The sequence below is a fragment of the Lampetra fluviatilis genome, chromosome 37, assembly GCF_964198595.1.
Source record: "Lampetra fluviatilis chromosome 37, kcLamFluv1.1, whole genome shotgun sequence".
NCBI classification, from domain to species: domain Eukaryota; kingdom Metazoa; phylum Chordata; class Hyperoartia; order Petromyzontiformes; family Petromyzontidae; genus Lampetra; species Lampetra fluviatilis.
In genome coordinates, this window is record NC_136311.1 from 9,345,037 (window position 1) to 9,369,940 (window position 24,904).

General features: G+C 46.0%; 1 protein-coding gene across 1 annotated transcript in view; it reads right to left on the bottom strand.

Annotated features, from left to right (window-relative positions):
* Positions 1-4,999: 4,999 nt before the first annotated feature.
* The window catches only part of PAFAH1B1 (platelet activating factor acetylhydrolase 1b regulatory subunit 1), a 35,188-nt gene continuing 15,283 nt past the window's right edge, over positions 5,000-24,904 (bottom strand). The window contains exons 4-11 of the mRNA XM_078873799.1: positions 23,784-23,858; positions 22,654-22,866; positions 21,453-21,621; positions 20,365-20,467; positions 18,918-19,146; positions 17,767-17,868; positions 16,983-17,139; positions 5,000-15,375 (exon numbers count right to left, since the gene is read on the bottom strand). Of these exons, the coding sequence (XP_078729925.1) occupies positions 15,302-15,375; positions 16,983-17,139; positions 17,767-17,868; positions 18,918-19,146; positions 20,365-20,467; positions 21,453-21,621; positions 22,654-22,866; positions 23,784-23,858 (1,122 nt within the window). The 3' untranslated portion in view covers positions 5,000-15,301. The remainder of the gene's footprint in view (positions 15,376-16,982; positions 17,140-17,766; positions 17,869-18,917; positions 19,147-20,364; positions 20,468-21,452; positions 21,622-22,653; positions 22,867-23,783; positions 23,859-24,904) is intronic.

Consider the following 24,904-nt stretch of genomic DNA (forward strand, 5'->3'; position numbering starts at 1 on the left):
TGTCTTGGAGAGGGAGAGAGCCCCCCTCGTTTGAATCGGCGCTCGCTGCACGGTCTGACTGCATTGTTAACTATTTTGTAGTTTGAGCGCAGAGGAGATGTGTGAAAGGTGAGCCGTGGTGGCGCACTGGGCTTGAGTGAAAAGCCTGGACCCTACACTCGAGCAAAGCCTCGTGGATTAATCGCCTTCACCTTGGCTCCTTTAGCAGAAAAGAAGATCGGTGGAAATCGCCATCATCATCATCCTCCCATGAGCTAATCCCAACTGGGGCCACTCACCTGGAACTGCCCCATGAGCTGTCGACCTCGAGGCATCATATCGCAACAGGCCGTCTTTTCGTCATCATAATCTTTTTTTAAGGCGTTCGTTCGAACGTCATGAAATACAAAGCTTCCGAGCGCCAACGCACATTGGTGTAGTGGCTGTTCTCTCGTCTGCGTTCGGAGCTGCGCTGTCAAGCATCGGTCAGTCCTCGCTCCCACGTGCGCGCAAGCGGTTCGCGTTCACCAATCATCAGGTGCGCGCTCGATCGCAACGCGTCGGCGGCTTGCAACCCGGATCGAAATTGGGGAGCGGAGCAAGCCCCCCCCTCCCCCCGTATAGGGCGCCGCAGTGTTGACCAAACACGGGGGGGGGGGCGGTATTCCCCGTGTCGACAATAAATTGTGCGCGCGCGCGTGCAAAGAAAACCCCGCTGCCCGAATTGACTGCTGCCGAATCGCGTTGTCCTTGCGAATGGGGAGGGGGGGGGTGGTTGGTTGGTGGGGGGGTGGTGGGGGGGATGGGTTGGGGGGGTGGTGGGTGTTGGGGGTGAACTTTGGCGACCTTGTCAAGTCCACGTGCCGTCGATCCCCCCCCCCCCCCCCCAGTCGCTTTGTGTGCCGGCACCCGCGGCCCAATAAAGGAGAGGAGCTGATCTTGTGGATTTCTCAAGCACGTCTGCTTGGTGTATGTACGCCAGTGGTGGGGGGGGGACACACACCTCTATACAGATTCTAGATTTGAAGCTTTCGTGACTGCAAGGATTCATACTCTTTAGTTTTTTCGGTAAAGTCACGTAGGTAAAAAAATGAATTTAAAGTTAATAAAAATAAAATAATAAAAATCACGACGTTTCGGAGGCAACACAAGTCTCCGTCATCAGGTGGGACAGATTGCAAAAAAAAGTAGGCTTATTAAATCTAAAATAAAAATTTAAAAATGCTTAACCAAAAAACCACAGCTAAAGAAATGTTCTGAAACTTTACATGCGGCTTAGCGGAACTCACGTAATGAAGGAAATCGTGTGTGTGGTGCGGGGGGTGGGGGAGGATGTTTAACCCCCCCCACCCCCTGCTTTATAGTGCATGACGTGAACTCAATCTGACATTAAGACATTAATCTGGCGCGGTCACAATCCCCAATCTCCTCGCCGCGGCTGCTGGCGAGATGGGGTGGTCGTGGCCAGTTCAGCAGGTGTCTATCCAATTGTACTTCAAGTTAAGTCAGTGGGGGGGAGGGGGCCCCCTTGCAAGGAACGGGTTGCACAAACTGGCATGGCCACGTGTCTTCTGATAAACAATGTGTGTGTGTGTGCAGCAATACATTGTAAATGGCGTTTAAAAACAATTATACAGCGTGTTTGTGTTAGTCTCGGTTTTTGGTGTCTCTAGCATGGCTCACCCATCGCCAGCTTTGGCTTCACCACACCGAGGCTGGGCAGCGGTCGTGGTGAGCGCGCTGCGCTACGAACCCGGCGACCCGAGTTCGAAAATCCCGCTCACGGCCACCACGAGGTGCCGCGATTATCTGAACCGGTCATGGGCCTCCCCTAAGTCGACTCGGCCTCAAATGAGTACCCAGTGCAGGGTGTGGAGATGTCGCTCACTGGGGAGACCACCCACGCCCGCTCGTGTGCCGTGCCGGCTTTCGTAGGTGCTCGCAAACAGCACTTGCCCCAACAGTCTGCTGCAGGCTACAATACGGGGGGCATCTTTGTGTTGGGGCCACAGTTTTGGTGTCTCGCACGGCTCGGCCAGCGCTGGATTTTGCTTCGCCACGACTAAAGGCTGCTGGGCAATGTCGTCAAGCAGGGAGGCATTCGAATGTTGGTCATTAAACAACAATGACCCGGGAGATTAGGAACGAGCACAACGAATTGTCGCGGCTCGCCGTACTCGCTCGGAAAATATTAAATTGGCATTGAGCCCCCCCCCCCCAATCATCTGGCCACGGACGGTTGCATGATGATGCTGCTGCTTTGTAGAGCTCTTGCCATCGTAAACTCGATTCGTATAATGTCGATGTTGAATGTTAACATACCCGAGGAAGTGTCTGGAGTTTTTGTTCGTTTTAAAATTGTTAATATTCGGGCGGATTCCAGCCAGAGGCCCTTTAACCGCCTGTGTCCAGCTGAGAGGGGGGGAGGAGCGGGGAGGGTGGGTCATGGGGGGCGACTGGGGACACCGTGAAGCCCTGGGGGTTTGTTTTTGTTGTTGTTGTTTGCGATCTGCCAGGGAGAACGTTACGGAGGTTGTTGCTGGCATCAATGGACGCAAATTGGCCACCTCCCGAGGGAAAGAAACGAGGAGTGACCTCGTGACAAAAAACTCCAATCCCTTTGCACATCTCCCCATCGTTCCACGCACACACGAGTCTCATCGGTCGCGCCTCCAAACGGATGAATCTCGCGAGTGCGTTTTGGAGAATAATGACCAAAATATCCGTGGCGGTATGGGGAGGTATTTCGGGATGGGAGTCTTTTTTTGTTTGTTTGTTTGTTGTTGTGGAAGTGTACATCTTGTCAAGGTGGTCGCTCGGTGGAAAGCGCTGGGAGGGGGGCCGTGTTCCATGCAACACTTACGATTGTACACAGCAGTTTGTGAAATAAACACTGCCACGATCGTGATGGGACGCACGGTGTGTTATGGTCTGATGTCCGGACAGCGGGATGTATTCTCCTGTTGTGCATTTTTTCCTCCCACCCCTCCCATTATTTGAAAAGTGTGTTTTTTAAGATGTTTTAAAAAGAGTTTACATGGTCCAATCCCCAGTGGCTGTAACCAAAGAATAGTAATAATTTCAACTCGTAGACGGAAAGCCTCCGGTCCAATTAACCTCAGACAAGCAGGGAAGCAGCCACGCGGTTAGCCAGTGCCAACAATTGTCCAAGCTCTGCGATCCGCGATGAATTAAGGTCTTAGCAGCCAATCGATGAGTGCTTACACATGTGGAAGGAAACCTGAGCATCCACAGAAACCACACGCGTGCAAAGGGGAAACGCTCTATCCCATAAAAGACTGGAACAGGAGCTGCCCATATTTCTCTGTGCTGCCTTCAAGCGAGTCGGGGTGTGGTGCCACGTCACCCACGGGGGATTCATCATCCGTGTTTTTAAATCCTTTATATGAAGTTCGCTTGCTTGCGTGCTTGCTTGCGTGCTTGCTTGCTTACGACCGTGCAAATCTTTCGGTCGTTTTTTAACCCACTTCCCGTGATCCAATCGAGCTGACATTTTCCACACAGACTCGTTGTGCGTGACAATTAATGTTCGTGAAAATGTTTTTCCAAAATTTTACACTTTAGGACAAAAATATTATATTTAATTACCAATTGTTTAATGGTGCAATGCAATCATCTGACCCATAGGTGGCAGCCATCTCAAGCCAGAGGACGAGAGGACTCTAGCCGCCACGCATATAAAGGATTTATAGTGAAAAACTTTGTTTTTACGGGCTATACTTGTTTAGGGGGATTAGATCGCGTAAATATAAAAAAAAAAGTGTCGTTAACCCGCCACCACCCGACGCTGCCAATGAGTAAGGTTTGTCACGTTCACAAAACGTGCCAATTAGTGACTACTTCAGCGCACCGGTGTGTTGGAGAGTAAAACAAGATTTACAATTTGAGTATCGTGACGTTTCGCTGGTAATTACATCCAGCATCTTCGGGCGATTTGCCAGGAATAGTGAATTAGTAACTAATTGGCGTTTTACTTACGTGACAAATCCTTTACTAATTGGCTGTGTCGGGTGGTGGAGGGTTACGACACATGAATACTTACGCGATCTCACCCAAAAAACCTTTGAATATTGGTCGCGAAAGCCTGCCACGTATTAAGCTCACTTGCTACGTGTAAGCCAAAAAGGCCCCAATGAAGAAGCGAGGCAAAACGGCGTGCTCACGATAAATGGAGATGATAACGCCACCAAGAGAGAGAACACCAAGATAGAACACCAAGAGCAAGCTACGATCAGATCTCCGCCGACATACCCTTTCCGTCACGGAACTAGAGCAGGTACAGTGCAATGCAATATCTGGTACAGCCGCGGGGATATGAAACACGATTTCGTCGGAATTTCTAAAACACTGCGGCCCTTGCGTTTGGCAGTGACGACAGCATCGTTCCTCTTCCTGGCTTCGACTACCTTACTTAAGTGTTGATTATACTGGTAGGAACCTTCTGGTTACACCAGCCCACAGGGGTTTATTGTGTCCGTCCGTCCGTCGTGCATCCAAAAATGGGAGGGGTGGGGCTGGGTGGGGAGGGGCTGGGCTGGGTGGGTGGGGTGGGGCTGGGTGGGGAAGGGAGGGTGGGGAGGTGTTGGGTGGGGAGGGGTTGGGTGGGGGGTGGGAGGGGTGGGGCTGGGTGGGGAGGGGCTGGTCACCCCGTGGTGCCCTTATAAAACTCAACGTTCAACCTACTCACGCCGGCTTGTGTCTGCCCTCTCACAGTCGGCCATATTTGCGGAATACACCACGCCGCTGTTGACCCTGGCCATTGACCGAGCAACCCAACGTTCCTACCAGCTCCCTCCGCAGGAATGTGTTATCCAAGTCGGCCCAATGAAAAGATAAGTCACGATCACCTGACCAGGATTTGAAATTGCCCCAAAACATTTGTGAGCATTTTTACATCGGGCTGGATAATTATTTAGCACTGCAGCCAATCAACATTTCAACCATCGACGAATGCGCTGCACAAAAAAAACTTTAAAAGTGCAACTAAGAAGAAACAATGTATGGGTTTAAAGACATTTTTATTTTAAAAATTAAAATTTATACAGTCACAGATAAGGAACAAAACATTTGATTCAACCTTGTTCAGCGTCCTGCATACACTGTGGCCCCCATCGCTGCTCGCTCAAGACTCGCGTGCCAGCCCCGCTTTGATGATTTCAATCTCTGCCTCGTTAGGCATTCCTCTTCTCAAACGCCACAGGCAAATACAGGACGCACACAGCATGTCAAGCTGGACTGCAGACACCAGTAAAGAGCTAAATTTTGACGTCAAAACGTGTTTTTACTACTCGATGACTCTACCGTTGCATTGTTTTAAATGTACTTATTTAAAGTTTACATTTTATTCACTTGGGGGGGGGGAGGTAAATCAAGCATTTTATGGAAGGCATTTGCAGCCAATCACAGACAGCCACTATTAAATGCTTTGTTTAAACAGTCCTGAATACTAAAGAGTTGCGGCATGAATAGTGGGTGTGACGAATACGACGATATGAAGCTGTTACAGTACCGCTATGCGACTGCCTGCGCGGCCATTTAATTCCGACACAAGGGATGATCTGCAACAGAAAGCAATGTCGAACCTCGGGGTATTCAAAAGCAACGAGAGGCATCGCGTGAGCATTAGCGGAACCTCGAGAGGGCAAGAGACTCAACGGTGACAGGGTGACCTACGTACTTGCTTGAAACCCACCCACACGTTGGGGTGGTCAATTTGTTTACTTTATACCAGTGCCCAACCCTTCCCTGCAGCCTTGCACCCCTTTGGTTCTGAAATGTAAATAAATGTATACAGTGATGTTAATATGGAGTTTGACGAAACAACGTAGTAACTTGTGTGCCCGTGCTTAATTTGTGTTTTCGATTATTTGCCTTCTGACAAAAATCTGGCCGTGGTCTCGCACTCAAGTGCAGAACCACTCGCTGCCTTTACACCGTTTTGACAGCTGGGGCTTACAGATTATAACTGCATGGTATGGGACAGCGATACAGATGACAAATTGTCACGTTTTCAAATGGAATTGGTTTTAGTTAAAAATGTGTGAAGATGCAGTGTTACCAAATTTACCGCACATGCACATCAACCAACCACAGCTCCCCCATCATTGATCAGTTTCTGAAAACTTCATAGAATGCTCTTTACTGCAATGATTCAAAACCTGTACAAGGGCCCCAATTAAAAACACAAAACTGTCTATTGTGTAGTGTAATTGTTTCTTTTAAGAAGTACTAAAGGATCGGTATGCCTCCACAGGGTGGCATGAGGTTAAACACATTTTAACATGGAGAGGGAATAACCGAGATGAGAATTAAAAAACACATGTGCAATGATGAACGTTTCATTTAAGTTTCCCAGCTGGGTCATTTCAAGTAATTTTAACCAAGAAAGACCCAGTGACGGTAGTCGTGAAATGCCGATGCATTTGTGAGTCTAAATTGCTTTGTCGCTAGATATTCGCGTGTTGGTGTGAAGTAAATACGGTAATTGAGCGTTAGCATGAGTCTCGTTGAGACGCTTCAAGTCGCCTTCAAAACATTCCTGTCCAGATAAGACGGATGTGCCAGAGGCAAGCGCATTTAATGTACTCTAGTTTTATTTTATACCCACGTGACTTTACCGAAATAACCAACGAGTATGGATTCCTGCAGTCACGAAAGCTTCAAATCAAGATTGTACTTTCGTTAATTGAAAACTGGTCCATACAGGACCATACTAACACAATCTATCCCAAACTTTACCGAAATAACCAACGAGTATGGATTTCTGCAGTCACGAAAGCTTCAAATCAAGATTGTACTTTCGTTAATTGAAAACTGGTCCATACAGGACCATACTAACACAATCTATCCCAAAATAAACTAATTCTGAATCATATTGGTTGCCAATGCCTACATATTATACAAAACAAAACGATGTTAGTTTCTCATTCGTTCTGGTTATATATGGAATAATACACAAACCACACCATGCCGTGTTTTGATTGGCTACATAGATGTTACCCACACAAAAAGCTGTCCACAATTGCCATTTTCAAGAACTAGTCTCTAACTTTTGAATAAGTTGAAGGCAAAATGTGAACAAGATCATGGGACCTCCTTTGCCAGTACCAAAGTATGAGAATAGGTTTTCCCCTTTTTTCTGCCAACAAAACAGGTGTTAAGATGTTAAAACACCAAACTGAAACCTTTTACATAGAATCAGAATGCATTCTGACCACAAGTATTGTGGTTAATGCAGACATGATTCCTTGTAAAAGGTTTCAGTTTGGTGTTTTAACATCTTTATGCCTGTTTTGTTGCCAGAAAAAAGGTGGAAAACTTATGTAACAAAGATGTTCTCATGTGTTTGGGGCAGATCTAACCATACATATCACCATTCCCGTGAGGCACAAAGTCAAATCGGTGCCGGTGACAATAAATTATCCTTAAGTGCAGGAATCCACGTACAAAGTTCAATTGGTAGCGGTGGCAGCTGTGGCTTACAGAACTATCCACGACGGATCTATCTCTCTGCTCATATTGTAGCAATGCAGCAACACTCATCCTCAAACAGCAGATCTGAACCAGCCGTTGAATTCCACATTGCTATGACTTAGTCTCTCCATAGGACTGTTGATATCACATAAAGTGGTACTCGTATGTTATGGTGGCTCAATTTGGAACTGATTAATAGTGGTACTCCCAGAGAATGCTTAGTAGGGGGGGCATCTACATTTATGCCACAATTAGTGGGAGCCAATGCTATATCAAATGATAGCATGCATGGATATTTATTGATCAGCTGCTAAAATTAAAGTAGCTGGGCAAAAATAACAAGTGCACTTTTCTTTGTCCAGATGCAACACAAGTTGACAGATGGCTCCATCTGTGCTCAACACCCAGGCCTTATGATTCCTGCTGTGACTTCAGCTTCCCACAGCAGCCACTCACCGTCATTCATATGCAAGATCTTTCATGACATACATCTGCTGAGTGGTACACAAAGTAGCAGTGTAAAAAAAAAAACTAGTTGGGGTTTAGTTAAAGTTCTGCAAATTCAACTTAAGGTTTAATCTTTAAAAAATATATTTGAAATCCTAATACAGGTGGAGACGACGAACTTGTGGTTAATTTGTGTACCCAAAACCTAAGACGCTACAAATTTGGTTTAGGGCTTTTTCAGCAGCTTAACATTTTAACAGTGGGTCCGCTATAAATGTAAAAAAAAATGCGGCTGTGGTGCGTGTACCAGCGCGACCCTGTGGAGGCATGGGTGATGGCACGCCAGTGTACAACTTGTGAATGGTTTACAACGCAACTCCGTACAGGCCCTACCAGGCACTTTCAGGACTAGAAAGCAACTGGCGGCACAACCCTGCCTCGAGGCCGTTGCACACTCAACAAACCCGCACAGTGTTGCAGCGTACCGAGCAAATGCGTACTTTTTTCTGGACCAATTTGGGGTACTATAATAGCCATAACGATGCAAAGACAGAACACGGCGAGACCAATAGAATAATTTGACTTGGCGAAGTTGTTCCTAACGTGTCGGCCGCGATGGACCGCTGGTGCTGTGATACCGAGCGAAGCAGTCCACGGTAAAAGAAGCCACGGTGTTTTTTTTGTATTCCAGTGGTCCACAAACAAAAAGTGGAGCATTGACAGTGGTTCCACAGGCCTAGAAGGCTTGGGAACCACCGACACCTGTGAGATTTTTTTTTTCATAATTTCATATTTAAACCATGGTCTGAATTTGTCACGTGATTCCTAATTAAATTTAGATTTTTTTAATCAAAACATGTGCTGTAATAAACATAAATAAAAGCTATCAAGGTTTGTATTAAAGGACTTTTCGAATACATGTGCTCAATTGGCAGACACGTTGCATTTGTACCACCAGAGCAAGCTGCTCAAGTAAAACTTAAAACAGGCCAGATTTGGAAGGGACAGCTTTTGTGATAAAAAAATGAGGTGGCTTGACAAAGGTAAGATTAGGATATGGAGCATTTCAAATACCACCTCCCTCCCAGGCAGTACATCACACGTAGGCAATCAGCAAATAAGGTCACCTACCAATAATATAAAAGGATGTTTAAGACGGTACACTCAAAAAATGTACACATCACATCAGTACTACTGGAGATGGATTGCTGGGTTGTGATCAGATGCGTATCGAATATTAATTCTCATCATGCCAAACCCTTTGTGATCTCCATCCTACTCTTCCCCCATCTCTCTCCGAGTTGCATGTACAACAGGGCACTTGGTATCCCGGTTTGAGCGAGTTGCTAAGTTGAGCAACATCGTTGCTAAGTTGAGCAACCTGCATCATGACCGCGAGTCTGTTTCACGTCCCCGCGATAATGGATAACGATCGTAAAGAGAGAAAAATGTTTCGCACAAACATCTCTGAAGATCGTGACACGACAATGCTAACCATTACAATTTCAGAATCCATACATTGGGTCCAGTGTTCAACAACATCACCAATGTCGGCCAGAACCACAGCACGTTGCCAAATGTATTGACGGCAAACCAAATTGGCTCGAAAGTGCACCAATGTCCGACAGGGGAAATGGCGACCACGATAACGTTTAGGGCGGACTGTTAGTGGCCACGGAAGGATGTCAGATGATGTTAAACTTGAACCGTTCAAGAACTCGGGTAAGTCTCCCCGTGCACATCTCACGATTTAACAGAGCGGCATGTTCTATGTAAATCACACTGAGGTATAGACACGACTAACCCATTGCAACTGTTGACCTCTCCATGTGCAAGAATGTATTAGATAACCAACCAAACCAGATCATTTCCTCCATGCTATATAGCGCATCATGTCAGGTGATGCAGCCGAGGCTGTGGCTCTGAAATAACTCGAACGAGGACTGTGTACATTAGCATTGAGGTACCTATAGTAATGTTCACAGGTCGATGAGGATATGCACACTGCAGTTTAAGCCACCTGGGTATTTCTTTCTGGGTTGCCTACATTACATTTAGGACGCTGAAATTTTTGAAATGGAAAAATTGAGTCACCCTTTTTTTTAATGTACACACAAAAGCATATATATGGAGGCAACTTTTGACTTGTATACATTTCGGTTTTGTTACATTTAGTTTGATACAAATATTTCAAACCCAGAGCAAAATGTAAATTTAGGAGTTGGCAAGGGTAAGCATATTCGCCGTTGCAGATGTTTTTTTCAAGCATGCAGCCACCTATAGTTCGAAAGCCAACCAGTGCATGAAATGGTTTGGAATTGACAATGAGCCAGCCAGCAACTGTGACCGATAAACAAGCTAAATGTTTTAAAACACTTCTACGCTAAACCATACACCAAGGTAAGTTAGTTGGGCCGACTTCAGCTGGCAAATAAAGTTACGGAATATAAATTGTGACAAAACTGTGAAAGTAAAGTACAACAGCGGTCAGTATACACCACGGTAATTCGATTATTTGTGAATGTAAAACATCATCTTTTTTTTACTTCTCTACCTTGAGGAATAAGCCATGATGGACATTAGACGCCACACTGTCATAAAATAATGTTGCAGGTGCACTATGGGTACACGAGAAGCGATATTGGACTTGTTTCCACTCCCCCAGGCCACACCACCCCCCCCCCCCCCTCAAAAGGTAAGCCAGTACTTGATTCACAGCCCCAGCAAGTCCCAGTTTCAGTCTCCCAAGTTGTCACAATGTGAAGAAACACAGAACATGTTTTACCAACCCGTAGGCATCAGCAAGCAGAAGGGACTACCAAAGACAGCACCACGCGCCAGTTTCCTCGTAGCCACAGACACGACTTTTACTCACGAGCACTAACCTTTCCAACACCTCACAAGGCCACTGCCAGCTATGCCCGCACGGGCAACACTTTACGCGGTACATCGGGCAAAGGGGGGCGTGGGGGGAGGGCAACAGCACTGCAAAAGCGAGTAAAAGCATCGGCGTAGGGGAATTCTGCAGTCCTTTATTATTTAACGATACATTGGTTTGGAGAACGACGGGATTTGGCGTACGATTAAACAGCATCCCTCGCTTTCCAACAAGCGGTCATCTTAAACCAGGGATGCATTTCGGTTCTCATTAGCGCATCAGATTTAAACTTTACAACGTACATTTATTTTTTTGTTAAATTTGTACACAAGAAAAGACAATGTAAGGCATATTAACCTCCCCCCCCCCACACATTCCCTCTCCCTCCTTTGTTAATGCACTGCACAAGAACATTAATAACGTGTGCGCACATGGCCGACTTTGACAAAACCAGGCCAATAAATTATAACCAAAGTTATCAAGTTGGATTTATCGAGAGACTCACTCGGACGGTTGTGCACAGTAGAGAGCAGTGCTTGCTCACGTTATTAATCACAACAATAGTTGACATTTCCCCTCAGCTTTTAATTTGGAATTCGATGTAGTACAGACGCAAAGAAAACACAACGGAGAGAGAAAAAAAAAACTTAATTTGCTACCCTTAATGTGGAGGTTTCATGTGCCATTTTAATACCAGCTCACCTATATTCACCTACAGTAAAGCCCTAAAAAGCAAGACAAAAACACATACAGGTACATAATATTTTTTTTTTACACGTGTCAACAACTTTAAAGGCTTACAATTCAATGCGTGTGGGTATATACAAAGCACTGTATGGACTGCTCTGCGAACGACGATACCGACTCGCGTATGTGCCCGCCAGGACCCGCCGACTAACCACGCACCTCACACGCTCGTGGGGTGGTGGCGGCACCTGTGCGCAGGACGCGAGCCCACGTGGGCCGGTGCGTCACGAGTCAATCAGCACGCACGCTCGCGCTCTCTCGTGAATCCCCACCGCGGCCAGCCAGTGGCGGGCACGGCTTCCAGCAACGCGCCGCGTATTAGCCTTTTGAAAATTCCAATGGGAGGGGGAAAACAAACGTACGATATAGTGCAATGCCTCAAAAGCAGCGCCGCCAATTGCAGTCAAGGGACGTTTGCCAATGGTTTAATATTCGCTATCCTGTGGAGAAACATCAAAACCCTCTACATGTAGCGTTATTAAAGGGTTTTTTTTTCTTTAAACATGCAATGCCATTTTTAACCAGACCCTTTTAAGCACTTGACCATTACACAACCGTAAGCTGCACTTAGAGAGGTTTGTATCACCGTCCAAAACTTCTGCACAGGAAGTGACGGCTTTTCAAAAGGCTAATATGCACGTTAATTGTTAAAACGTTGAACCGGGGACGCAATGGAAATGTTTCTGCAACGTATGGGATCAGAGGCATCAAATGCAAACTTTGGTCGCCAGACCCCTTCTTAGAACACACCTGGGTGGTGGCTCAACTTTACCTGGCCGAGAATAATTTGCCGAGGAAAGAGAAAAAAAAACCCCCTCTAGACGCTTCTATGCTCGCACAATGCAGCAATACGTGTGAACGGCGAAGAGTGCAAACTTAAAACGAGCTTACAGAGGTAAGGTGCGAGCGATCCACACGTACGTGCACATGGGAGGGAGGGGGGAGAAAGCATGAGACAACATGTCTCGCGTCACGTGCAGCAACTTGTTTTTCCAGGTGACAGTGAGCTGCCCCCCCACACCCCCCCCCCCCCTACAGAGCCGTTGGTATCCATGCACAAAAGCCCATGATGCCGTCGACAGCACAAGCCTGCGACGTGCGTGAGAAAACAATGTTTCGCTGCTTCCCAGATGGAACGGTTCAAAGCGGATGTCGCGCACGAACAGCGGGCCGAAGAAGCGCTACCACCGCTGTACCGCGACACGCTCGGCCAGGCAACTTCACAATACAGCGCACGCGCGCATTATGCTACGTCACGTAACATCATTTAAACGCAAGGCAAAACCTGGCCAAGTGTTTGAGATTCTAATAATAATATACACTCAAGTTTAGCAGCCAATTATAGTTGTTTTGAGTCCAGGTTCAAATGGATGCTGCACCGGAATTTAACGTTTGTAAAACTTTATCTTCTTTGACTTTTTTCGTAACCCCCACCCCCCCTCCCCTACATCCAGAACTATACAACTTGTAAATGAAACCGCATGTAAGTTCATTCAAATGGTTTGGAGAGAAAAAATGTACAGTAACAAAGTTAAATGCACAGGTTTCACCTTTCTGCAAGTATCCAGACACAAAGGATCCTAGTGTATATGTTGTCCTGTACGGCTCTTAAACGAGTCACAAAAAAGCACGTGGATTTAACTATCGCACAAGCCCTGCTCCGAAAGCTGCAACTGTGCACTTCATGCACATATATGCGCGCACAACTGCCCCAAAGCCTAGCCGCTTCACGCATCCTCCTGCTGCATCCCCCAGTCTGAAATGTCCGTGGTGGTCAGTGCTTGAAGGCAAATGGATTCTTTTGCACATACTTGCCATGACCTTGAAAACACCACACACTTTGCAGAGATTTTTTTTTTGGTTTGTTACCGTTGGAAGTCCGTGAAGACATCATAAAACTCGACTCTACTTCAAGGCTACATATTTCGTCCCGAAAGAGATGTAGGCAACAGCGTTAGTTGAGAGATGATTCCAAACAAAGCCTATTAAGTTTAACGGAGAGATGGGTCCCGCAAAAAACATAGCACGTCCAAAGAGAGACCGGTGGACATGCGCCATACATACATCTTTGTGGTATTTTCACACAGCTTGGCACACGTTTGGCAAAAAAACCACACCAAGCCAGATGCGACATAGGAGATTCCATAAAACCTAGCTCTCCACTCACGGGCATGTGATTGCCCCGTGAGCGGATCTCAAAATCACTGCAGGGGCATTGCTGGGGCAACAAACGGGCAACCACGCTTGGGAAGAAACTGATGCTCATCATTAGAACCAACAGCTGCCCGAATGCTTTCTTTTATTAAAAATTAGGAGGAACCGTTTGCGTGTGTTTTGCTGTTGAGAAGTACAAAACCAAATAACGCTCCCACCTTTATCAGACTAGAAGCGGCAAACCCACATTTCAGACAACAGCCCCTCATTCACAGCCACTTCCCAAAACATTTGCCTTTGCCATATCTTTGTCGGTGACCACCGTACGAACAATCCAGTACTGTGTCGCTAAAGCTGGTGAATTGTGTTGGTTTGTACTCCTACACCACTGCCAAGAAACACAGTCTCAATTTCTACCGGTCAAAAGACCTGCAACGAAGCAAATTACACAAACCTGTCACCATAATTTGTCTCGGTCAAATACGTTTTAGATAAAGGTGACAGATGTCACGCTGTTACGATAGAATAATTTCCCAAAAAGGGGTGAACAGACTGGGGGGGCCCTCTGGAGGCTGGGAAGCTGCGGTCGGCTCTTGCGGACAGACCGTACGAGAGGTGGCAACTACGTAACGCATGCGTGAAGAGTCCAGGGTTGGGTCCAAACGACAGGGGCACGGTGACACAGAGATCTCTCAACACACCATGCAAGGCAAGTGGCAACCGCGATAACCTGTCAACCACGTACAAGCCGCTCATAGCCAGCCGTGTTCCACCCGGCGCTGTTCACTGCTTTGGACCAAATGGATTATTGAACCAAAATGGAAATAAACAAATAAATAACAAATTACAATTTATGCCATGCACAAATTATGTCTGTACATAAAAAAAAATGACAACACAAATTCCTTGATGTAAATAAAAATGTCTAGTTATAGGCCAGGGTTGGTTACTATTTGCAAGTGGGAATAATAATGCACACTCTACATAACGATGATGTATATTGACTACATATTCACACAACACAGCGATGGCAGCTTCAGTTTAATTATCACCCAACGGTAGTTGGATGGACAGCGGAGGTGACAGACAGCAGACAGAAAGGCCACGCCATCTGCAGGCGTCAAAACACCTTTCCCGTACAGGCGGGAGGGTGGGACGACGCGTAAATGCAAGTGACCTCAGAAACAGCTGACCGACCCCCCCCCCTCCGTCTAAGCGCTAGCTTCAGAATTCACAAGAATGACAAACCGCGTCATATATATACGTCATATACACGTACATATCGATATACATGTCTGCTAAAAGTTAAGCTACCATGCAAAAAAGAAAAAAAACAAAAAAGAAATGAAAATACACAGCACGTATTCCCGGGAAACGCATTTTTAATTTGGGTTATTTTTTTTTATACTTTATTTTTCACTGTTATTTTATTATTTTATCTTGAACTTACGACTGAATAATTTACATAAAAACATAATTTTTTTTTTCCTCTTTATTAAATGTGTACGAGGGGACTGTAGAAGCGAATGCAGCGGCGGGAAAGGGTGGGAGTGGGGCAGGGATTTCGGGGACCTTGAGGGGTCACGGAGGGTCGCTGAGGACTCAGCGACACTCCCACACCTTGACCGATTGGTCCACACTCCCCGTGATGACATACGGAGCCGTCTTGTGGAAATCTGGACAAAGGCAAAACAATAGAAATATGTGAAGAGGTCATCATGGTTCAAGCTGCCGATGTCACCACACCTCCCCATTCTCTCGTCCTCGCCTTCTGCTCATCAACTATTCCACAACGAATCTACAAAATTATTCTGTGCCATCATGGTGAAGTATAGGTAAGAGACAACAATAAGCAACCCTGCGGCCCATTTAACAGACCATACGCCGATGATTTATCTCAGAAAATCTACATCAATTCAGTGTTTGCCTGCTTGAACTGCTGCTGGAAAACAATGGTTCAGAAGGTTTTAAATTGGTGAAATTGGTGTTCATCCACGAATTGTTTTGCTTCAGGGTAGACACTTAACCAAGGTCTGCTTTCGTCTCATTCCTACTATCTGGCTTTCAAGTTTCCCAAGTCGGCAAAATCTGGTGTCACTCCATTACCCATCCTGTCACCTGCCCTCCATCCTCTACACACATCCCCCATCCAACACACCTCATATTCCCACGAATGCAAAATTAATTTTAAAAGGAGAAAAAAATACACACCATTATCTTCATCAGCTATAGTGCGCTAAAACAGACACGAGTGTGTATTAAATATTTTGTTCATCATGCCGACGCACAGTTTCATAAAGAATTTGCCCTTGTTTATCCGTTTGCAGAAACGTTAGTTGCCAATGACAAATTGGCTGAAAACACCCACATTGTTGGCTCTCTGCCCCCTCCCTCCCCCCATTGTCTAACACACTTGCTTTACTTTTACTACTTATACTTGTGGTGCTGTGCTCCTACATTGGCGCTGGCTGCCCCGCCCATGCTGTTGACGCCGCACAGCTTTTCTCACTTTGAAATCCCTTAGAGGCTTGCCCCCTCTTTTCTCTCCGCCTGATGACGACCGCTTGTGTTGCGATCGAAACGTCGTGGGTTTTTTGCTTTTATTATTTTCAATTTATTATTTTTATTTTATAAAAAAAAAAATTATTTCTACATGACTTTACCGAAAGAACCAAGAATATGAATTCCTGCAGTCACGAAATTTTAGTCAAAATGTTGGCACTTTTCTTTCAGATTGGCCAAAGCGTCATTTTCCTCGGTAAATAAAAATATTCCATCGGGTAAGAAATAACTCGGGTGTCTTGGCAAAAATCACCAGGGAAAGGAACCCTTGAAATACCAAGCGTGTAAATTGTCAGCTGTAGTCCATAGCAAATCAGTTTATTGCACTCGACCTCTCCCAGCAGCCACAGTCGGTCAGTTCTAGAGCAGGTGGACAGGAGGGATGGGGGCAGGAGGGGTCAGGGGGTGGCATAGAGGGGGAGGTTCGAGGCAGGGGAGGGGTCGAGGTGGGGGGAGGGGTCGAGGTGGGGGGAGGGGTCGAGGTGGGGGGAGGGGTCGAGGTGGGGGGAGGGGTCGAGGTGGGGAGAGGGGTCAAGGTGGGGAGAGGGGTCAAGGTGGGGAGAGGGGTCAAGGCGGGGGAGGGGTCAAGGCGGGGGAGGGGTCAAGGCGGGGGAGGGGTCAAGGTGGGAGAAGGGTCAAGGCGGGGGAGGGGTCAAGGCGGGGGAAGGGTCGAGGTGGGGGAGGGATCAAGGCAGGGGAGGGGTCAAGGCGGGGGACGCACCCAAGGAGGTGACAAAGTGCTCGTGTGCGGCCAGGCTCTTCTGGCAGCGCTTGTTCTTGTAGTCCCACACGCGCAGAGTCTTGTCATCGGCGCAGCTCAAAATGAACTTTCCACCCGGGTGGAACAGCACTCCACGTACCCAGTTGTCATGCCCAACCTGCGAGCGACAACACGGCAAGCGGTGGAGCTTGCACAATACCATCGATGCGGTAGTGCCACAAAAGTGGTTGGAATTATCTAAATCGTGGCCCTTATTACGAGGAATCATTGTGACAGCTTGTGATCTAAGCTCCATTACACAAGCTCAGATTTCCCACATTAACACTGTACATCACGTCCATTACGATGCTGATGCAATCAGAAATTATAAACCTGACCAGAGTTTGCCTGCTGAAGCAAACTCTGTTGAAGCATTTGTCCGGAACACCCACAGAGCGTATGAACCAATGTTATACTATTTTAACGTGGTGAAACAGAAACTTGTCTTTTACTTCATTAAATACACCAACACCGCCAATTCAGAATACATTTTGTACAAACTAGTTGGAAAATACCAACATAAATTATAGGTAAAGTGCCAAACATTTACAAATGGAAGTCCCACCGTAATGTAGATTCAACAGTAACTACATCAAATGGCATCATAACACTAGGGTTATTTTAAATTCTCGCTTAATTATATCAGCTACGCATACAGCACGAGGTTCGAAAACAGGAGGGCACAGTCGTCTCAATCTGCCGCGAAGTTCCATGCCTTCAGAGTGGGTCTGTTGAGAGAACCCACCAGTGTGATGACACAGATGCCTGTGCTGATGTCCCACATCTTGATAGTTTTATCCCGAGATCCTGACAGCAGGTACGGCCCAGGCTTGCCACCCTTCTTAGCCTGGGAAATAAACGCATAGTTCTAAAGAGCTACAGGAAATAAAACAATATGTATAGCATTATAAGTTGCTGTTGAAATTATGTTCAAATACTTCGATGAAGAAAACAGAAATTAATAAGTCCCCTTGGTGCCTTTCACAGATCAAATCGGAAATTATCACCTCAACATCTTTTTCACTTTCATATTTGAATGAATGATAGTTGTGTTTGCATATTTTCTAAGATTTATTGATATGGAACTGAGATGTGAATCTCCAAGGTTTGTCGTGGCTAAATAAAGTATATTATCATTGTATTATCCAAGCAAAATCACACCATGGGCGACAGCCTTGCCCGCTAAACCTTTTGAAACAGACAAGCAGTGTTTATGCAGCTGGTCACTGGGCTGACGAACACAAGCGTTTGGCAGTGTAGTGGCATCCAACCGTCACGACAATTGTGAGCCCTCTCACCAACCTCTTTTGTGTTAGAAAAACATTTTGTCAACAAAACAATTCGGGTAAACAGAGGATAAGAAAGGGGGTTGACACGAGCACAACATACATTGAGGATTACAGTGCAATGGAAACCCGTCTAAACAGCATGTTTCAATAAACTGTTTCAATAAACTCTAGAACCCTCCCTGGTGTCTTCCTAAGCTCTGATACCCATGTAGGAGAAAAAAGGGAGGGGGGGGGTGCATAAGAAGCAATGCCCACAGGAGGAGAGGTAGGGAAGGGGTTCAATGTTTAGTGGTAAGCTTAGTTTTGCACTTAGATGCTCTAGAGCGGCAATTTCTGACAATTTATCGGCCCATTCCTATAATGTTGGGGGAGCGTGCCCTTTACAGTTGACTATAATGGTGTGTTTTGCCATAACGCTGAACATTTGGAATAATGTATTTGGCCTCCCTGGAAAGGCCTTGAGGTTACGGACCCCAGCAGGGAACGCTTCTGGGCGAGGGTGAGATACTTGCATTTGTGAATGTGGTTTACAGTGGCAAAGCGATTGTTTGAAGAAGGAAAAAAAAGAAAAAAAATGACTTCGTTGCTCCTCTCCCAAGCGACGAACCTCGGCACCGGTGGCCTCCAAGATGACGGGCGAGGCGGTGTCGGGCGCCCAGCTCACACACTCCACCACGTGCTCGTGCTCTCGCAGTTCTGCCTTGCACTCCTTGGTGGCCGTCACCCACACGCGCACAGTCTGGTCGTTGGAGCAGCTGGCGATGAGCGACCCGTCCTGATTGGGCCGGACCATGCGCACCCACTCGCGGTGGCCCGTGAACGTCTTCACGCAGTATCTGTCGCCGCGAGCCAGGGGGGAACACAAGCGCGTATCAAGACGGTGGAGTGGAGGGGGGGGGTGTCCCCTTTTGACTCATCATGAACACCGCCTCCAGGGAACGAGAGCTAGACATGTAACAGCGATTTAATTAAAGGCTTCAATTCGGGATCGCAATGTAATTCTTCAAGAGGCTTTATACAATTGTAGATTGTGTGGTCTTGTATGACCAGTGTTGTCTGTCTCATTGGTTCTGGCTATTCCCCTAAAGCGAATAAAATATAAAATAAAAACATAAACAAGAATGCACTGTTCAAAGAAATGTGTAAGAATGTTCTTATAGGATTTCTTACATTATTACACGTTTCTTTTGCGCATGAGAACAAACTAATCCAAGTCATTACATGCTATTGTGAACCTCTGGAATGCGTGTCAGATGGATATCCAGTATCAGAAATCAATTTCAAACAAGGAAAAGGCCTTTGGATTAAAAGGCTGCATTCTCTTTTTCTGCCTTTCCCCCCCAACTCTGTGTTTGGGCTTCTGCCCACGGAATTTCCATGCCTCCTCCTTTCATTGTTATTGCTCACATTCTGCCCGGGATGTTGTAGAATAAAAAAAAACAATAAGTAAAAAAACATGTTGAATTCTCTAAAGATTTCGATTTAAAGCTTTCGTGACTGCAGGGATTCATCTTCTTGGTTCTTTGGGTAAAGTCACGTAGAAGGAAAATAATAAAACATAATAAAATAATTCTCATGACGTTTCGGCCACAACGCAAGCAGCCGTCCTCAGGTGAAGAACAGATTCTGCCTTCTCGACAGACCTGTTCTCCACCTGAAGACGGCTGCTTGCCTTGTGGCCGAAACGTCGTGAGAATTATTTCATTATGTTTTATTTTTATTATTTTCCTTCTACGTGACTTTACCAAAAGAACCAAGAAGAGGTTCTCTAAAGATGTGGTTCTTAACCTGGGGTGCACGCCCCCCTTGTGGGTGCAAAATGCCCTTTCTGGGGGTGCGAGACGTGGCCAGATTTTTTTAAGGTAAATCAATTAAACATAAACTAAGCATGGCCACGTAAGTGCACATACTTTGTTTCATCAAACCTATGTACTTATTAACATTATATAGTTTTTTGACGATTGAGAACCAAAGGTTTACAAGGCTGCAGTAAAGGTTAAGAACCACTGAACTAAAGGAACCTATGTGGGAGCCAGTGTGTGCATGACACGCACCCAGTCTGCACCTCCCACATCTTCATGGTCTTGTCGCGCGAGGCCGACACCAGGTGGTCTCCATTTGGCATGAAGGCCACCGAGGACACGTTGTGGTCGTGGCCTGCGGAACGCACGGCGACAGCGAGTTGTGAGGAGAGACAAGCAGCCATGGTTCCTGGACTCACTGCGGTGATTTTATTTATTTCAATATTCGGAATTAAACTTTTGGCTAAGGTGTCCCAAAAGAAAGAAAAACCTGAGGAGAAAGAAAGAGGCTGTGTTGTGTGTATCATCAGAATATTTATTTATACTGGAAGAATCCGATGATCTATAAAGCTCTTTTTCACAGATGTCCAGGTAATGCCCACCCCCCTGACCTCACCCTCAGGAGAGTGTTTTTCATTCTAAATATTTCTTATGCAGACAACCGCCTGATGGAATTCCAAGTTGAGGAAAATTTAGAAAATCCTGCAGAAAGGTAATAGTCTCTTCTTCCCACTTTCAAGAAGTGCAAGGTTAGCATGCTGTATTTTATATTTATTTACATGTATTTTGATGAGATTGTTTTTTCCTAACCTTTGTTTTCTAAACTTGTATAATTTGTCTTTCTATATTCATTGCACCCCAAGTCTCCTTCTCAACTGGATCTTACCTGGCTATAAAGCAGAGGTCGCAATCGGGTACCCGATACCCGTACCCTACCCGATACACGGCTACCCGTACCCAGCCGGGTACGGGTACCCGTTTGCGACCCTGGTGCGGCCGGGTACGGGTAAGGAATCAAATCCCGTTTGCGACCTCTGCTATAAAGTTTACGTATATATCTCATACCAGGTGATGGTATGGCGTGATCCGATCAGTGTGGTGTTAGGCGGTAGGGCTGAAAAGGAGATTGACCGATCGGAAGGTTTATGACGAGGGTGCGGTTTTTGCTCTCTGCTCATTCTAAGGCGAGATTTCAGGTTAATATCTCGTGGTGTGTAGAATACGACGGTGTGTGTTGAAGCCTCCATGTAACGTATTCAAAATTCCGTGGAGGCTACCAAATTGAGGAGCAACACGAGCAGTACAAACGTCTGCAAAGGAAAGGTGGTAGAGTGGCGCACCGTGCATCGTGCGCAGGCACTCGAAGCTCTGGAAGTCCCAGAGTTTGACGGTCATGTCGGCTGAGCAGGAGGCCAGCATCTTGCCCGAGAGGTCGAAGGAGATGTCTTGCACCGAGTCCGTGTGTCCCTTCAAGGTGCGCTCAAAGTCACCCGTTTCGTAATCCCACACCTGCATGCATCAGTCCACACGAGGTCACCATAGGCAAATCAATCCAATTGCTCCCGTGTAATTATATTGCAATTATACCACGGAAGCAGTATCAAAACAGATACAAGACTGAACAGTATTACAGTTTTAGCTCAAGATGATTGGAAGTAAAATTTGTACGTAAACTCCACTTCCTGAAAATGGCAATTTGGATGTATAAAACTGCAAATAAAAAGAACAATGTTACTTTCGAAAATTTGCATACTGCAATGGATCTTGTGTGATGCAATTGCCTTAGCCATGGCATGCATTTTTTTAGGACTCTTCGGGGGAAAGGATCACTGCCCTCAACCGAACAATCACCATGGAAACACACACATTGCACCCTCAACAAAACACATTTGCTGGTCACACCCTCACAAATGCCAGTGCGTGCCAAAAACGTGACGAAACCACGGAAAGAGTTCCCACTCTCTCGCAGCTCCAGGACACAGACCTCGGCAAAATAAAAAAAAGGAATCACGGAATCGTTCCAGCACCTGTTCAAGATTACTCAACTCCCCAGAAACCACTTCTCAGCAGCACAATCTGCCATGAACGATTTTAAGCACTCCCACTTCATGTGACCAATTTGTTTCGCTAAAACACAGGTGAACAGTTAATGTTACTTATATTTTAATCTGTTTAGGGGACGATGCTGTCAATCACTTTTTTTTTTATTGGCAAGTGTTATTTTCAAATGCTGTTTTTATACGTAATAATGTGTTCTTTTAATTTATTCAACATCAGGTCTACCTTCAAAAATAAACACTTGGTCTCAACACATGATCATAAAAGGCCAAAGATCTCATTTTAATTACCTCACCTCCAATTGTCAGTAAATGAGGCTACAGTAAAGCAGACCTTGCCTGACCTTCATACGTACGTTGAACATCATTCGCAGCCGTTCGTAGCCGACCATGCTAATCGGTACAAGACAACAACAAAGGGCATGGCAAATCATTTAGGATGAGAAGTGCAACCCAAACACGCGGTTTGTACCGGCGCACGCACCTTGATGGTGGCGTCCTCCGAGGCGGACACGATGACGCTGAACACGGGGTGGAAGATGACGCGCGTCACGGGGCTGCGGTGCCCACTCAGCGCGTACTTTTCCGGCGGGCGCGGGATCCACTCGCTGGGGTCGCGTCGCTGGCCCCCGAGGGGCCCCCCGCCCGACACAAACTCCTCCTTCGCCTCGTTCAACTTCGACTCCAGCTCCATCACCTGCCAGACGAGGAGCATGAACCACCGTCGCCACACCGACTCCGGTCATCCTCGCAGGAGCAGCGGGCATCACGCCGCTCTCAGATGCGCTTCTGCGGCAGTCTGGAACACTCTTCCCTTCCAATATTCGGAGTACACTGGGAGCTGTGCACTTTTAAATCTCGATTGAAAACTCTTTGTGTTTAGTTTGTTGTCCTTCCCTCCCCCGCACCTCCGATTAGCACGTTTGGTTACGTACGGTGCGAAAGAAGTTCAACATACATACACGCTCGATTCAAGGTGGCGTTGTACCCTGCCTTGCCCAAGTATGTCTCATGTACGTCTTAGTTCGGACACAAAATAATCACTGCCGTCGTTGTGGAGAACAAACTATATCTGTGCCCCGAATAAAAAGTAAATTACGATTGTCTTTTGGGTTAAAATGCCATCTAATACATGCTTTGTGATTTTATGAACAGGCATAGATATTACATTTAGTTTAAAAATACTAACATATTTTCCAGTAGGAAGGTATCCCCATTAACTGGGAAACAAGTCTGAATGCCTAGATCACTAATAAAATAGAAACGATGATGTATAAACACAGAAGTACCACGTAACATCCTCTCTTAGGGTCCTTAAAAGCCTGATTCTTAGCCAACAGCCTTCAAAACTGTACAAAGCTGGTATGAACATACATGCGAGGGCACGGAGTTGTGCATCATGTAGAAAATGTCACCTTAAAATGTAAAGAATTTACAGCAGATGCCTTCGAAGGAAATGTCCACGCATTGTCTCTGCACTTGAAGAAGTTTCCGTGTTTGAATGTCACGGTAAACCTGCTCATGCACGATGTTCCTAAGCAACCATGCAGTCCAGTGGCTTTTCACTTCTAAATATGTTTCGCAGGTTCCAAATGCGTCATCACATCCAATCACCTTTTTCTGTAGCCTAATGACAGAAGTCCATTTCTTCTCCAACAGTCCAGCAAACTTTTTATCCAGCTCTTCATTCTACCAAACAAGGCAAACGTGAGCATCAGACACGCACCAACAATATATTATTTTAGAAACACAACCTAAAAATCAATTCGGACACATCAAAAATTAGTGTCAGGTGCATGCACGCACAATCGCGTGCTTACGTGAAGCTTTAATGAAAGTCAATATCAGGGTAGAGTAGCTTTGTGTTTTTACAACATCAAACACCATATATTCCATTCTTATTAGAGAGTACCACAATCTCTTACCACAGGTGCCCCACAGCCTGCTTAATATTCACCAGCAAAGTACAGGGTAAATGTCTTGGTGGCACTTAATAAATAGATCCAAGATTGCTAACACACCCCAGCAAAATGATCTGCGAAGGAAGCGTGGATGTCACCGAGACAATTAAACTAAACAAGAAATATTGGCAAGACGCAGATTTGATTGAAATTGGCCGGGCTGTAGGAAGAGCAATGTGTACAAACCATGCAAGGTAAATTTTTAACATCACCATGATAGCTGGTTCCTGAATTAAGACACTTAGTTCCATTAAACCTTAACGTATTCATATTAAAATAGATGGATACATGACATTGGAATTAGTCCACTATTATGCAAACTGCTATATGATTATGGTAATTGACCGACTGCAAATATGTCATCCCTTGCATGACACAACTTATATCCATGTAGGATGAATTTAACGGTAGATCTGTAAAAGTAACACCCAAATTAGTGACTTTAGTCTTCTTAAATAAATTACCCAAAGTCAATGACATTGTTCTTGCAATCTACCAATCCTTTTAAGCACCTGCACAAACTGATTTGATAGCTCCATCTCCACACAGTGGCTGTTACTCAAGTGCGCTTCAACTACTAGCCATCATTCCTTGCAGTGCATGTCCTGCCATAGTCCATGTGTCCGGATTCGGAATCGGTCTTCTTTATTTTCACTTCACGGTACACTTGTTCCCACACGCTCCGTTGCTGGCAGACAACGGAGAGCGGCAGACTCCCACAACTCCCACCGCGCACGTGGCACCCGGAGCCCCGTTCGCGCGTGGCTCTCACCC